A 17556-nucleotide genomic window follows, 5' to 3' on the forward strand; every position below is an offset into this window, starting at 1 on the left:
ATCAAATAAATGATATATCTATCTATCTAAAAGTGGCCTGCCCATTGCCAATTCAGTTTGCTGACCTGAGCTTCTATGTCGATTATCATCGTTCGTCTACGGATCTCCTCAATCTTGGTTCGATCTCGCAGAAAAACTACCTCGCTGAGTGACCCTGTTCCTATTTAAGAGCCTCACAGTTAGAGACCACGTCTTAGCACAGTAGGTGGTAGGTCGGCATCACTGGCAGCACACACTGGTCAAAGACCATTTTTTGAGACATTGAAGTATTTTGGAGGCATTACATTAAGACATTGAGACATTAAGCGTCTTCCTGAACGCTTCCCAGCCGAGTAGGATCCTGTGAAGTATACATTAAATAAATTTAATTATTAACTATTTGTTCGTCGCAAACAAGATTTTTAGCGCCTCCAATTATTTTAAAAGAATACATTTCGGTGAATTACAATCAAGGTCGAAAAGAGGAGTTGCTAAGTGGATCTGACGCCACGACAAAGAAGAAGTATGGGAAGCTGATTCGAGTGTAGTGTGATAGTTGTCTTCATATCCACCTCGTTCCCGTGCTTGTTGTAAAAGACAATACATACATAAATATGGTCACGTCTAAATCCCTTGCGGGAAAGACAGAGCCAACAGTCTTGAAAAGACTGAATGGCCACGTTCAACTATTTAGCTTAATGATAGAATTGAGATTCAAATAGTGACAGGTTGCTAACCCATCGCCTAAAAAAGAATCCTAAGTTTGTAGGCCTATCCGTTAGTCGCCTTTTACGACATCCATGGAAAAGAGATGGAGTGATCCTATTCTTTTTTGTATTGGTGCCGGGAACCACACGGCAACGACATACAAAGACAACCAAGGAAATAACCAAAAGCGAACCCAATGCCCCGAATAACAGTCGCGGAGTTGCACCATCCGCAACACTAGAGACACGCAAAGATATGAGAACAGAGCACAGATTCAGAATAATATAGTCGTACGTTGTTACGACTTCTTTGGTACCAACAAAGTGTTAAGTTACCATAATGTTTACACACTCTACAAAAACAAAATGCAATGAATCCAAACAAAGAACACAAACACGCATGCGCAATACAATTCTCAGTGAATAGAGTTCAAAATGTCGCGATGCTAACGTCAAAATCAGCTGTTAGCCAGTCGATCGCGCGCGGCTTCTGTACGCGACACGCCATATTGTGTTCTGTCCGGAAATTTGAAAATCGAATTAGAAAAATACATGAAGCGGTCAGCGTTAAAACCATAAAGGTTCGTAGTTTAAGTTCTTCTTTTTTTTTTCATTTTTCATCTTTTGTACCGTACTTACTTTATGCAAAGACAATATTGTCAAGCATGCATTGCCTGCATCATATGCAAGTAATGTATTTTTAATGCAGAAAATAGTCATTAAGGGCACGTACACGTGGTTCAGGTGAAATAACACCACCATAGATGCAGCCATCTCCATAGGAATTATTGTAAATCATTTGCTCTTTATCAAATGCATAAGGGTGAAATTCAGAGCTATATGAGTCATGACTTTTGCTTTAAGTACCTACTTCAACTATATAAGTATGAGACCCAGATTACGTGTTTCGTCTGTCGTGTGGGTAAAACATGGTCAAAATATCTGATTTAAAATCGTATCCGATCTTAACTTCTGAGGCAACAGATTCAAATGTCACAGCAGTCATATCTTTTTCCTAAGGTCATTAGTATGAATGCTTACCGATTATGTGGCGTGTGGTACCCGGCACCAATAGAAAAATGAATAGGACCACTCCATTTCTTTCCCATGGTTGTCGTACAAGTCGACTATGTGATAGATGAATAAACTGAGTATTCATCTTTAAGACGATGGGCTAGCAACCTGTCACTATTTGACTCTCAATTCTATCATTAAGCCAAACGTCGCCTATTGTTTTTTTCGAGACGGTTGGCTCTGTATATCCTGCAAGGGATATAGACGTGATTATATGTATGTATGTATGTTTTTTTTTATTTCGCGGACAGAACCGGGATCGTTCTCTAGTAATATTTAAGATTGTTATGGTACGAAAATACTTACATAAAATTGTTAATCACGTATTGAAAATCGATTTGTTTGTAGCGTGACGCGTGCCTTATGCACCTGCACGCATTCCCGTCCCGGATTGAACCCGTGACGGTTGGCCTAATGGCGTAAGCACCGTGTCATTGCGGTCTCCCAACGAAAAACTTCTATAGAAAAGAAAGCCGCTCTTTTTTCACTAAATCAAGGGGGGGATTTTGTAAGCAGAGTTAGGTCTTCGCGGAGTCTCTAAAATCTTGTTGAAAAATTAAAATTCTTACAAACTTAGATGTACTTACATATTTACATACGTCTATATCCCTTGCGGGATAGACAGAGCCAACAGCCTTGAAAAGACCTTCAGCTGTTTGGCTTAATGATAGAATTGAGATCCAAAAAGTGACAAGTCGCTAGCCCGTTGTTTAAAGAAGAATCCCAACGCGGATGTTTTAAGTGGATTTTCATAATTCACGTTTTCTTGTAAGTAAATTTTTCATTACTCTTACACATGCATGACTTTACTCTTAAGGGGAAAACAGAGTGATATAAAAAACAAACAATTTGTTATTTATTTAAGTAGTAAATATAAATATATACGGGACAGATTACACAGATTGAGTTAGCCTCGAAGTAAGTTCGAAACTAGTGTTACGAGATACTATAACTCAACGATACTATATTCATAATAAATACTTATATAGATAAACATCCAAGACCCAGGACAAAATTCGAAAATTCAAAATTTTTATTCATTATTATAGGATACTACATATCGCTTAATAATTGTCAAACGTTTGGTTACACAACATTGGTTGACGTCAAATAAATTACTTAAAACTAAGTTCACTGCCGCTTCCAAGGCGTCAGTGCAGAAGAAGCGGTAACACCCTGCACTGCAGCATTTTCTTCTGAAGTTAGAGAAAGTTCGTTTCTCATCATGCCGTGGCCGTAGTAGTTTAGTTTACAAATACAAACCCGAATGTATAAAACCGAAATACGAGTAAATAAAATACTTTTATAGCCCTTTGTAACTGGAAACCGAATATAATTTGACGAAGCGTGGTACGTCACCGATCGAATCTCCTAAACAAACGTTACACCCCTGCCCTGATTCGAACCCTGTCCTTTTGCGAACGTCATTCATATTCTTCGCCACGTGCATTTAAGTAGTAGTGCCGTGTGGTTCCCGGCACCAATCCAAAAAACAATAGGACCACTCCATCTCTTTCCCATGGATGTCGTAAAAGGCGACTAAGGGATAGGATTACAAACGTGGGTTTGTTATTTAGGCGATGGGCTAGCAACCTGTCACTAGTTGAAGCTCAATTCTATCATTAATAGTTGAACGTGGCCATTCAGTCTTTTCAAGACTGTTGGCTCTGTCTACCCCGCAAGCATGTATTTATTCATTTAAGTACCCGAGTACAAGAGTACCCGAAACCGCCGAGCTTGTACGAAGAGAGTTATGTGAATGTGGATGATGCGAAAGAAGTATGCAGAGATCGTGGCAAGTGGAAAGATGTAGCCTCTGCCTACCCCTCCGGGAAAGAGGCGTGATTTTATGTATGTATTATGTATGTATGCATTTAAGTTTAAATATGAAAGTGTGTTGGTCGGTCAAAACCATTGGACCGATCTGCATGAAATTTAGCATACATATAGTGTGGAAAGGAGATGAACATAGGATACCTTCTACGCTGCCGTAGCCGAGGGCGACCCTATAAAGTTCTGACTATATTTCTCTCTGAATCGTAATTATTTCCCTGATAGCTGGACTATCGGTGTGTTTGCCGTGTGGTTCCCGGCGCCAATAGGAAAAAGAATAGGGCCGTTCCATCACATTCCCATGGATGTCGTAAAGAGTGACTAAGGGATAGGTTTATAAACCTGAGATTCTTCTTTTAGGCGATAGGCTAGCAACTTGTCACTATTTGAATCTCAATGCTATGGTTGAGTCAAACAAATGAACTTTCCCACGGATGTCGTAAAAGGCGACTAAGGGAGAGACTTATAAACTTGGATTTCTTCTTTAAGGCGATGGGCTAGCAAACTGGCACTACGTATTCTAATCTCAATTCTATCATTAAGCCAAACAAGCCTGAACGTGGTCTGTCAGTCTTTTAAAGACTGTTGGTTATGTCTACCCCACAATGGATATAGCCGTGATTATTTGGATGTATATATGTTTATTTATTCTTAGTTTTATTTTACAGCTTTAAAACTGCATGCGTAGCAAGACATATACACAAATCATTCCTATATTTAAAAAAATACAATATAAGTAGAATTCTGTTAAGTATCTATATTCTTATATTATTCTGATTTCTATAATAATAATCCTATCATTAAGCCATACAGCTGAACGTGGCCTTCCAATCTTTTCCAGACTGTTTGCTCTGTCTACCCCGTAAGGGATAAAGACGTGATCTTATGTATATATAATGACAATATGAACTTACAGATTAAAAACAGATGTGCGCCGAGATCGATATTTCATCGATGCGCGTGCGTTTCGTTCGTGTATTTTGACATTCATTTGGGGTGGAATTTAGACATACAGGGGGTGGAATTGTTTTTGTTCTACGTTATGGGGTTGGGGTGAAAGGAATATATACATATAATCACGTCTGTGTCCCAAGTGTCTGAGCCCACAATCTTTAAAAAGACTGAAAAGCCACGTTTAGCTGTATGGCTCAGTGATAGAATTGAAATTCAAGTAGTGACAGGTTGCTAGTTCATCGTCTAAATGAAGAATCCCAAGTTTATTAGCCATATGATATGAATAGATTCGAGAAAAGCGTTCTTTATTTGAATGTTGGTAGGTGTATGAATTGAAAAATCCGAGTTTAAGGAGTGGTGTGCACTAAGTACACCTTTTGTCTCATCGACAAGAAAGGCCAATTTATAATCTATTGTCGAAGCCACAGAATATAAAATCAAATAGCGATGACGTCTGTCAAACTTTTTGAGGCTTCAAAGTTGGCTATGTCTATTATAAAGTCATGAAGACGTTGATATATGTATGAATAACAAATTTGAAGATGAAAAGTAGAGTGCACAAGACACAAGCCCAAAAAAAAATCGACAGAAAAAAAAATTAATATTTTTTTTTTATATTTGTCAGTAGATGTCAGCGGTAATCATAAATATACAATTGTTATTTGACAGACTGCCCGTAGTCACGCTGTAAGTTTATTACGACGTATCTGCTGACATAATAATAAGCATAATAAAGTTATTTCGTCAGTCTCTAAAGTTTTTTGTGGTAATCTGTTTGAAATGAAATTGTGACGTGTCCAACAGCCATGAATATTTTTTTTTTGTTTTAAGTAAAGGATTTTTTTTATTTTACTTTGAAAGTAAAGCTGTATTTCAATACGAAGCCTAACTTTTTCATAATTTACAAAAATGATCAAATCATTGACATCATCACAAGACATTGGTTCAGTGGTCTTGGATGAAAACACAACTAAACAAACACACTTTCACATTAATATTAGCATGGATAATTTGATCTTCTGCGCAATAAATATACTACAAACAAAACTAATTTTTAAACAGGAAAGCCATTACAATTATAAGATATCGTCGTTGGTCTCATGATTTAACATCACACAGGAGGCCGTACGCGTGTTTGTTAAATTACTTACATTCTTGTCCCTTCACAAAAACGGGCATGGTGTTCAAATCGAAATTCCGATCCGCTTGAATCGAGAGACATGCGTTCACCGCTCTGTAAGTACTTACATGCTTATACAGCGTGTTTACAAAATTTTGAATTGCATTGCATTTAAAACCCAATGCCGTTTTCATACTATGTGTATTAGCTATTTATTTATTTTTATATTTATGTACATCAGGGCAAAAATAAATATGAATATAACTTTAACTAAAGGGAAATTTTGTACAAAAGTACTACTTATTCTTAATTGGATTTATTATAATCTTTTTATAAGAAAAAATTCTTTAAACCTTATTATTATGTGAAATCGGAATTTTTCTTAGACTAAACACAAATTTTAAAAAATCTTCTTCCGTTTGATTTAACTTTTCAGTTCCAAAATAAAGATATATATGATTTATAGATTAGGTAAGACAGTTTTTACACGAAGTTACTCTGACCTCCGCCTCCTTCGCAGAGGAATACCTAGTCCATATCGAACTATGTTCAAAGCTGCAATAGATTAATGTGCCTATTCCATTCATCGCCTTTTACGACATCCATGGGAAGGAGTTGGAGGTGCTCCTATTATTATGTGCCGTGGACCACACGGCAGAGCAATAGTTAAATATACATACATACATAAAAATTACGCCTTTTTCCCGGAGGGGTAGGTAGAAACTACATTTTTCCACTTGCCACGATCTCTGCATACTTCCTTCGCTTTATCCACATTCATAACTCTCTTCATGCTCGGCGGTTTCGGGTACCCTTGACCTGACCTTTTGCCAATTATAGCTAAATATTAACAAATCAATTGTGATTAATTGATTTCTTAGAAGCGAAGCGACCTGTATAATCTGTGGTTCAACACATAATCTAGTGCAACACTCGTCGATGGAGTGTGCAGCAATTTCCTGCGCGGCACGGAGCACATTAGCGATACATACTGCGCGTGCGCATGCGTCATTATTACAATTTCTATCATACCTAGAAGATTTTTTTGATCAGTTAAAACGGCCATTGTCCGCCATTTTTAATTTTAACGACTTTTTACGTTGTCCACTGATAATCACATACATTTACATGAGAAAATCTTCGTATAAAGTTAAGCTAATTTTTTATTATTGATGCAAAAACTTAATATTGAGATATCATCAAGATCAACCTAAAATAAGTGCATGCTTATTGTGTCAAAACCAAATTCAAATTCAAATTTTTTTTTGCATAACATGAGTACAAAATGTGATTTGTCTAAATCATTTTTCATTAAATATTTTTTCTTCAAATTTAATTTACCACAAACCACTTCCAATTTTAAAATCGTAACTAACCGTCGTAAAAAGCCATAAAATCAAACTCACGATACTAACTACATGTAATCGATACTATTCGATACTTCCTCCCCATTTGTGACGCTTCAACGATCGAATACAATCGGAAGGATGCCCTCGTGACTTAGACCGAAAAAAACACAGGACAAAGGCGTGTCAATCTGCCAACGGTAGAAAATCGGCGATAATAATTTACTTAATTGTTACCTTTATTTTAATGTTAGGATTACCGGTTATCGTCGAGTATGTTTGTAGTAAAGAGTGTGGACGAAGCAGGAGAAGTCCTTAGGGATCGTAGCAAGTGGAAATCCATACCCATAGATCTAATCTCTATGGGAGACAGGCGTGGTGGTATATATCTATGTATTGTATATATTCTAACAAACGTTGGTAAAATTGTGTGTGGCAGAAGAGGACCGAAAGCAATAAATACATACACATAATCACGTCTAAATCCCTCGCGGGGTAGACAGAGCAAACAATCTTGAAAAGTCTGATAGGCAACGTCCCGCTGTTTGGCTTATAGATTGAATTGAGATTTAATGGTGACAGGTTGCCAGCCCATCGCCAAAAAGATGAAACCCAAGTTGGAAAGCCTATCCTTAAGCTCTCTTTTTCTTAATAGAGAACCACCCATTTTTTGATCACGTTCAAAAACACCCCAAACTCCATTCCAAGTCTTCACTTGGAAAGGATATACTTATCTTCATATAATCGGGATTTACACCCGAAGAAAGAAGATAAAGTCAATAAAAATAACTTTCAACCCCCTCAGGTGCAAGACGATTTAATGGATCAATAAATCCCGGACGGAATCGCGGCAGGATGTCCTTGGTCGGTCAGATCATGTGTGACGGATGGTCTGATGGTTCTGTTCCCCCCATCCACCGGCTGATTTAACTGACACGTCCGTATAATAGCCCAAAACACTGTTGATAGTTTGTTTGAACGTGCCGTGTGCTTGCCGAAACTATAAAAAATATACATACATACATACATATGGTTATAGATGTCCCTTGTAGGGTAGACACAGCCAACAGTCTTGAAAAGACTGAATGGCCACGTTCAGCTATTTGGCTAAATGATAGAATTGAGATTCAAATAGTGACAGGTTGCTAGCCCATCGCCTAAAAGAAGAATCCCAAGTTTATAAGCCTACCCCTTAGAAATATATACTTTAAAAATGTATACGGGACAAATTACACAGATTGAGTTAACGTTGAAGTGAGTTCGAGACTTGTGTTACGAGATACTATATTTTAGAATAAATACTTATGTAGATAAACATCCAAGACACAGGCTAGTAAGAAAAAGTTCGTTTCTAATCGTGCCCTGGCCGAGATTCGAAGCCGGGACCTCTGTTATCAGAGACAAGCCCACATAGTCCACAAACTTTAAAAACCATGACAAATTGTAGGTAGGTAGGCCATCGCCTACAAGCAGAGTCCCAAGTTTTGCCCCATTAATCGCCTTTTACGACATATACTTGCAACATGACTTATATAGCCAGTTGCGGTGAAATTGTCTAAATCATTACCAAGTTTGAAGACTCATCTTTCATCGTACTTTCCGGGTGGCGAGCTGAAACAATGGAACGGATGCGTGGTGTGGACTAACTGATATGTCACGGCATTGTTTGACGACAGTATCAAGGTTCAATTGCGCTATTCAAATCATTCGTAAGTACTGGTTGGTTTATAAGGCACAGTGGCCATTTTCTACACGTATCATGCTCCAGTAAGTTTGATGACAATCACCGATGAGGCTCTGAAATGACAGAATATTATACATACATACATATGGTCACGTCTATATCCCTTGCGGTGTAGACAGAGCCAATAGTCTTGAAAAGAATGAATGGCCATGTTCAGCTATTTGGCTTAATGATAGGATTGAGATTCAACTAGTGACAGGTTGCTAGCCCATCGCCTAAAAGAGAATCTCAAGTTTGTAACCCTATCCCTTAGTCGCCTTTTACGACATCCATGAAAAAGAGATGGAGTGGTCCTATTCTTTTTTGTATTGGTGTTGGGAGCCACACGGCAGAATATTATAGTCAAAAAATTTAAATTTAAGATTTTAATTTAAGAAGAGTTGTACGTTCCTATGGTAAGTATAAGTATGTAAGGTAGTTAGTTAAATAGCTTATAAACTTGAGATTCTTGATTTAGGCGACAGGCTAGCAACCTGTCACTATTCGAATCTCAATTCTATTATAACGCCAAATAGCTGAACGTGGCCAGTCAGTCTTTTCAAGACTGTTGGCTCTGTCTACCCCGCAACGGATATAGACGTGACCATATGTATGTCTGATACTTCTGTATAATCCGTAATGCACCTTAATTTTGTGTTCATTCCATTGTCTCATCTCAGCGTCATCCTAAATCGTCAATTGGCCCAAGAGGGTAGTGACAGACAGTCATGCGGGCGTAAATTCTCTATACTTTAAGTAATAGCTCTAAATTGATCTCCAATTTATTCGTTAACGCTATTAGCAGTTATTTGTAACGAATTAAACGTTTGACTTTTAGATAGATAATTTCAGCTGGTTTCTTTGAAAGGATTCATTTAATTGATTGACTTTGACGTGGATTGACTTGACCGATCGATAAAGTTTATTTTTGATTATTTACTTTTTTTATTTTGTTTATTTTTTCATCCGAAAATTGAAACTTTGATTTCAATCCACTTTTTTTTTTCAAATCTATGTATACGTAGGTATTACTTTTACTTACTTACACATACTTTAAACCTACAAAGGAAAATACCTTTTTCAGTTATTTACATATTAAAATTGTTGTTGTTTACATATACAAGTTATCACCAAAATAATTTACAGTGTTCGTAGAGTGATAAAATTATCAGAGCACTACCTTTACCTTTAAAACACATATCACATCTTTACCCTCTACGGGGTTGATAGAGACTATATTCAAAATCACAAGACTCAGGCAATTTGAGCTGGATTGTTCATTGATGGAATTGAAATACAGAATGTGGCGGGTGGCTTTGCCAGCCCATCGCTTAAATAACTAAGCTTCCTAATAATAATAACTAATTTTCCTTTGATTGGCTTTAATACAATCTACGAGGGAAGAAATCATATTATATCTTCGCTACGTTTTCTTTCTTTGCTGTTTCGCTTTTTATTATGACGTAAAACGGGAGAATGATAGTTTTTTTTAGGGGCAGGAAACTTGCATTTATATGGATGTAGATATATGTAGGTACTACTTCTGTGCCGTGCGGTTCCTGACACCAATAAAAAAAAAGAATAGGACCACTCCTTCTCTTTCCCATGGATGTCGGAAAAGGCGACTAAGGGATAAGCTTATTAATTTGGGATTCTTCTTTTAGGCGACAGGCTAACAACCTGTCACTATTTGAATCTCAATTTTATCATCAAGCCAAAAAGCTGAACGTGGCTCGGTCTACCCCGCAAGGGATATAGACGTGACTATATGTATGTATATATGTAGATATATTTATTTCCTTAGTCGCATTTACGGAAAAAAAGATGGAGTGGTACTATAACTACACTGAAATAAATATCGACGTTTTAGAAATAAATTAAATAAGAGAAATATTACTTTATATCTGAGAATACAAAACTAATATCGGTTTACATTCGCATCAGCTGGGGTATCCATTTCGGATGCACTTGTCGGCTTTCGGGAGGAAGCGGTTAGTTGAGACGCCATTTTGCATCCGCGCCGGTAACTAGGGTTGGGATTCGGTCGTAAAATCTATCGATAATATTTCTATTCTTCCTCCTGGCTTTAGTCTTGGTTGCATCCTCATAACTCTAGAAAGCAGACCGGAGTAAGTCTTTGACCACGGATCCTGGATTAGGGTGAGTCACGTTTTTACACAAAGCGACTCCCGTCTGACCTCCGCAACCTTTGCAGGTAAACCTAATCCGTATTGGTTCGATCATGGTTACACAATGTCCTGAATGTGCAGGCTTCCTCACGATATTTTCCTTCACCATAGGAGCGTCTCTTAGTTTTCAAAATAATGTACAGTACATAACTTCGAAAACAGTAATAAGTAAACATGGTCGAGTTGGGATTTGAACCTGTGCCTTCTGCGCATCACGTATTTTAACCGGGCACCTTACCGACCGAAGGTACTTATTTAAAAATGAGAAAATCATTTCTAAATACGGTTTCCCAAAATAGGAAACTCTTTATGGTAAATATATTTTTATCGATATTAGTTGTTACACCACTATTTTACCGGCGCGTGCGCAACGTTATTTGTTGAACACTCCTCCCCCGTTTAAATTTAGAACGCATTGCTGCTTCCGCACATCGGTTGACAGTTTAAACATGGGATAGTGTAAAATACACCGCATAGGTATTTAATTCTACTTTACAGAGAACTTCTAACTTTTGATTCTTCTCTTAGGCGATGGGCTAGCAACCTGTTACTATCTGAATCTCAATTCAACCATTAATTCATACAGCAGAGCGTGGGTTTTCAGTGTTCCCAAAACAGTTGGCTCTGTCTACCCGGCAAGATATATGGACGTCACATTTTGTATGTATGTAGTTTACAGAGTCTAAAGATGTTTAACTAAGCTATTCGAAATTACAGTTGATATAACTTTTTGAAGTATGCCATTTGTTGGGTACCTAATGACAATATTGGAAACAGTAGGTAAGTTTGTTCTTTTCAAGTCACAGAATCATTAATTCAGTAAAAAATAGTTATTGCTAATATCCTGGCTTATTTTTTAACTGACCCGAAAATTGCAAGACGATGACAAATCAGCCGTATAGTTCCAAATTTAAATAAAAGCAATTTTATTAATACATTTTCAGTAATATATTTTTTTTATTTATATAAATATTCGTTTTTCACGTTTGCTACATAATGACTCTATGTAATTAGCCTTTACCCGCTGCGTCGCCCGCGCGAATTTAGCGCCACCTTCAAAATAATCCCACGGGAACTATGGCTTTTTACCTGGAAGAAAGGTAGGTACACAATATACTTTACAAATTTACTTCTCAATATATACTTTACAAACTCTCTATTATGTACACGCGAAATTTTTAAAATATGGTTCAGCAGTTAACCCGTTTAGAGGTAACAAACACACAAACATACTCCCTTTCGCATTAATAATATTAGTTAGATTGTTCGATTAATTATGTTTAAAACTAACATTAGATAAATTTAAATAATACAATAAAATAAGATAATAATTCATTCAGTCATTTCTATTTTCTTATTCTGATTTCTATTTAATAGACCGAACAATATTTTATGAGCACTAAGATTTCCTATCTGCAACCAAGCTATAACTTTCTCTCGCAAGAGTAAAAGTGCGTCCGGCACGAAACGTCATTCGTCGCTCTCCCCTACTCTGCCGCTACGTCACGCTTCAGGGAATGTAACCGACATTGACCGTGAACTGTGATATATGGCCGGCAATGGTCGAGCGGTTAAAGTGTCCGGTTGAAAGTTCGAATCCTAACGCCATAATGTGAATGCTTCTGAAGTACATACGAGTATATTAATCTGATTAATATTCGAACCTACACATCAGTCATTACACTTTGTTAAGTCAGATACTTTAACTCTTCGACCAACGACGCTATGACCGTATATGTCAAATCAGATTAATATATTTCATGTAAGTACTTCAGAAAAGAGTATTCACATTATGGCGTTAGGATTCGAACCATCAATAATTTATTTTAAATAAGTACCTAAAAATATGTTGTACAAAGGAGGAGCCAGTCATTGACAACGATCTTAGATTAAGTAAGTCCATAGTATTACACGAAGCGACCCTGAGTCTAGCGCGTATGATCTCCGCAACTTTCGCAAGGGAACCTTACCCATATTGAACCATGGATACACAGTTGCCTGAATGTGCAAGTTTCTAACAATTTTTTCGCTCATTTTAAGAGCAAACCCTAACTTCGCCGATGTGTTTGTCAGTAAATCAGTTACTCAGTAACCTCCGCCATTCGTCCATCATCAATTTAAGTAGAGTTTAGCTTCAGGTCATCGGATGTTTACATATAAACGTCATTGGTTCAAGTTCTAAGCTCAGAGTACTTACATACTTATAGTGAAGTGCGTATTTGACTCGAAAATAATAAGGAAGCAGCGTGACGAATACATACATCCATATAGTCACGTCTATAGCCCTTACGGGGTAGACAGAGCCAACAGTCTTGAAGAGACTGACGGGCCATGTTCAGCTCTTGACTTGATAGAATTGAGATTCAAATAGTGACAGGTTGTTAACACATCGATTTAAAGAAAAATCTTTTAGTTTTAACCCTATCCCTTAAAAGCCTTTTACGAAATTCATGGGAATGATAGAGTGGTCCTATTATTTTTTTCTATTGATGCCGGGAACCACACGGCATACTTCTTTTGCTTTCACTGTTGCATCAAAACATTTGTATTGTTTTTCATGTGATTCATTTTATTGTTTTAACTTGAGATGAGACTCGTCACTACATAGTATAAAACAAAGTCGCTATTTTAGTCTGTTTGTCTGTATGCTTAAATCTTTAAAATTACGCAACGGATTTTGATGCGGTTTTTTGTAACAGGTAGAGTGATTCAAGAGGAAGGTTTTTATGTACATATAATAACATTTATAATTTTGCACCCGTGCGAAGCCGGGGCGGGTCGCTAGTTTGGAATAAACAAGAATTTGATCAATGTTATTGGCAAATGTTTCAATTCTCAGTAAAGATCTTATATACGATGATTTCAAGTCTCTGTCGTTTAAATGGTTTGCAAGTGCGCGCTCTATTTAAAACAAATGGCATTCCATACGGCCTCTAATTTCTTGCTGTATTGTAAACAATTCTTGTGTTGAGAGACGATAGCAGTAGGTAAATGGTTATTCGCAAATGAATGGACTTGTTTGCTTACTTTGTAAGTATTTTGGTATAATGCTATGTATGATACGATAAGAAGAAAGCTAAGCTTATCACAGTCTTTCATAATGGACAAATTAATAAAGAAATATATTATAATGACGTTACAAATATAATTTATATTATATTATGTCATATCTAAATTTTGCCATAGCAAAGATTTTCTTTTTTTTTTGTTAAGGCTAGTCTTCTTCCTGTGAATCTAGAAGAAAGCGACTGAATGACAAAAACGGGAATTATCCGACACCAAGAAATTACTAAGGCGATTGTGCCATAAAATCAATTATATACATACATACATATAATCACGTCTATATCCCTTGCGGGGTAGACAGAGCCAACAGTCTTGAAAAGACTGATAAGCCATGCACGTTCAGCTGTTTGGCTTAATGATAGAATTGAGATTCAAATAGTGACAGGTTGCTAGCCCATCGCCTAAAAGAAGAATCCCAAGTTTATAAGCCTGTTGCTTAGTCGCCTTTTACGACATCCATTTTTTATTGGTGTCACACGGCATAAAATCAATTATCTAAAAATATTCCTTGAATCCTTTCACACATTTTACAGAACGTATTAATACTTGTATGCTGTTTTTAGCAGACTTCGCTTTCATGACACTGAGAGTAAAGAGAAAAATTATAATTTAATCCTCCTAACTGTACAAAATTGGTGTCATAAATTAAAACGCCAAACTATTTTATTTTCAGGGTAAGCATCAGAACGGCCTCGCCCACATCACAAGTTACCTTCCAGATATGGAACCTAGTCCAAAACCAAAAGCATGCCGACAGTTATTTCCAGAAGAACAACCAAATAAAGACTACCAGAAAGTCATAGAAGAAAATCTACAAAGACATCTAGAAGAACAGAAAAGGAAATGGAACTTTGATTTTAGTACTGAGAGAATGATTTCTGACGATGGCTCGTATATATGGTCGGAAGGAGACGAGAGGTATGACTGGATAGGAAGACCTTATGAACATATAGAAACAGATAATCCTAATGATATTCTAGAAGAAAACCTCAAGATTAGTGAAGACCAAAGTGACAAAAGTGATGAAGAAATAAAACCTAATGAACGTAATGGTTCAGACAATGTTAACACGGGATAGGTTTAAGTTTAATGATAATTTGAATAATACTTTCTACGGCTTTACCAAAATGAGATGAATTAAAGACCTATCTAATATATGTATATCTTTATTTGAGAAACAATTTATTTAAAAAAATTGAACTTTTTATATAAAATGAAAAAGTAGCTGTACTTAGTCGTACATAACAACGTAATTTCAATAATTGTTTCATTAATGAATTTATCATTATAAAATTTCAATGACTTAGTATTAGATTCTAAAACATTAATATGAAGGACGAAATGACCACCAATTTCTTTGTATATAAATTGGCATATTTTATAAATTTTCCGTTTTTAGCTTGATTTTGTGAAATGATAGAAAAAAGATCTTGAAAGTAGTGAACGATTTGAGTGGTTTTTTTTCGATAATTTTATAATGAATTGGGTTGTTGTTACTTAAAATTATTTTAAGATTTACATAACACGTGTCGAAATCTCCAAAACTTTAATTTTTATTTATTATTTAGTTCAGTTTGTTAATTTTAATTATACTTTATGTGGAAAATTTGTGATAGCAACATTAATAATTGTATATTATTACAGTGCTTTATTCCTAACTGCTAAGATTAACTTAAAGTCTTGGTAAGTTAATATGAATTAGGTTCCTTTGCAAAGGTTGCGGAGGTCAGATGGGAGTCGATTCAGGATTCTTGGTCAAAGGCGTTCCTCTCCAAAGTTGTGAGGATGTAACCAGGTCTAGTGCCAAAAGGTAGAAGAGAATGTTAATAGGTATATCTATTGTTTTTTCAACAATATACGATACGTGAATATCAATTTATAGTTAGAAAAAAACAATAATATAACTTTTATTTTTATTTAAATACCATTAATTAAAATATTTATATTAAACAAACGAACTGTCAAATATTAAAAAAATATATAACTAATATCTTCTAACAAAAAATACCTATAATATTCGTCACAATAAGTAAATATAAAAATTTAATTTATTTTAAACAAATATATTTTTGACATACTCCATGGACTATATCTTTCTTTGATCTCATTTTATTTATTTTTTTTTTTTATTTATGACAATTGAATGTGTATAAATTAATTTAAATTATATGAAACTGATAAATTTAAGATAGGTATGTACTGAACACAAATATACTATGTGAATTTACTAGTATTTTATTGTAATTAGTTACAATTTTATTTTAGATTAGATTCAATCAAGGACACTTAACATTTTATCTCAATAAACATAAGTTATTAAAGCCATTCTGTCTGTTAAAAAATATTTACAGAATTTTTCGTATGACGTTATTAGAGGCTGTATGTTTCACTAACCTATAAAAAAGTTTGTAATGGGCATGATCAACATGAACATAAGTAAACTAAAATAAAAAAAACGCCTAACAATATAATAGTATTATTTATACAAAAAGTTCACCATAGTCCACCAAAAAACACCGCGGATTGATACAGCAACTGAGTTCATTTTGAATAGTATTTTAATGACTAACTCACTTAACATTCCTTTTTTTTTCTACACACATACAGTCACGTATATATCCCTTGCGGGGTAGACAGAGCCAACAGTCTTGTAAAAACAAAGGCCGCGCTCAGGTGTATGGCTTAATTATGGAATTGAGATTCAAATAATGAAAGTACTTGGGATTCTTCTTTTAGGCGATGGGCTACCAACCTGTCACTATTTTAATCTCAATTCCATCATAAAGCCAAACAGCTGAACGTGGCCTATCAGTCATTTCAAGACTGTTGGCTCTGTCTACCCCGCAAGGGATATACTTATACGTGATTATATGTATGTATAATGACAGGTTACTAGCCCATCGCTTGTAAAAGTAATCCTATGTTTATAAGCCTATCCCTTAGTCGACTTCTACGACATCAATGGGAAATATATGGAGTGGTTCGATTCCCAAGTGCCGAAAACCACACGACACTGTTTTTAATCTACTTTGTACTTTTGCTGAGATACATGTCACTGAGTCATTATGCATTGCGTAATCCATGCTAAATTGTTTAAATATTGTAACGCAAAAAATATTATATAAGTACTAATATTTATATTAACATCTCTATTGAGATTAAAATTTTATACTCATTTCATTTGACAAGTCACTGTTTTTATACGATTCACAGATAGTAATCAAAGTGTAGTGAACTTATCTTCAAAAATTAAGATAATATTTATAGTAATAAACTGTATGAATGATTTTATTGTGCATTGAACTAGTCATGTACAATATTCAGCCGCAGTTTTTTTTATATAAATTAAAAACCTTTAAAGCGTATTTGTTTGTTTTATTTGGTGTTAAAATTAATCGAAGGCAGAAAGAAATTAATTAGACCTTAGGAAATGACTTAGACACTTTATTCCTGGTAAAACACGTTCGGCTGTTTGGCTTAATAAAATTGAGATTCAAATAGTAACAGGTTGCTAGCCAATCGCCTACAAGAAGAATCCCAAGTATATAACCCTATCCCTTAGACG

General features: G+C 35.7%; 1 protein-coding gene across 1 annotated transcript; it reads left to right on the plus strand.

The window, feature by feature from the left end:
* The first annotated feature begins 1172 nt into the window (after nt 1-1172).
* On the plus strand, nt 1173-15897 carry LOC106136629 (uncharacterized). Its single transcript, XM_013337235.2, has 2 exons — nt 1173-1267; nt 14665-15897. The coding sequence occupies exon 2, from the start codon at nt 14713-14715 to the stop codon at nt 15067-15069; it is 357 nt and encodes a 118-aa protein (XP_013192689.1). The 5' UTR covers nt 1173-1267; nt 14665-14712; the 3' UTR covers nt 15070-15897.
* Nucleotides 15898-17556: the final 1659 nt, after the last annotated feature.

This window comes from Amyelois transitella, chromosome 21 (assembly GCF_032362555.1).
Source record: "Amyelois transitella isolate CPQ chromosome 21, ilAmyTran1.1, whole genome shotgun sequence".
Lineage (NCBI taxonomy): Eukaryota > Metazoa > Arthropoda > Insecta > Lepidoptera > Pyralidae > Amyelois > Amyelois transitella.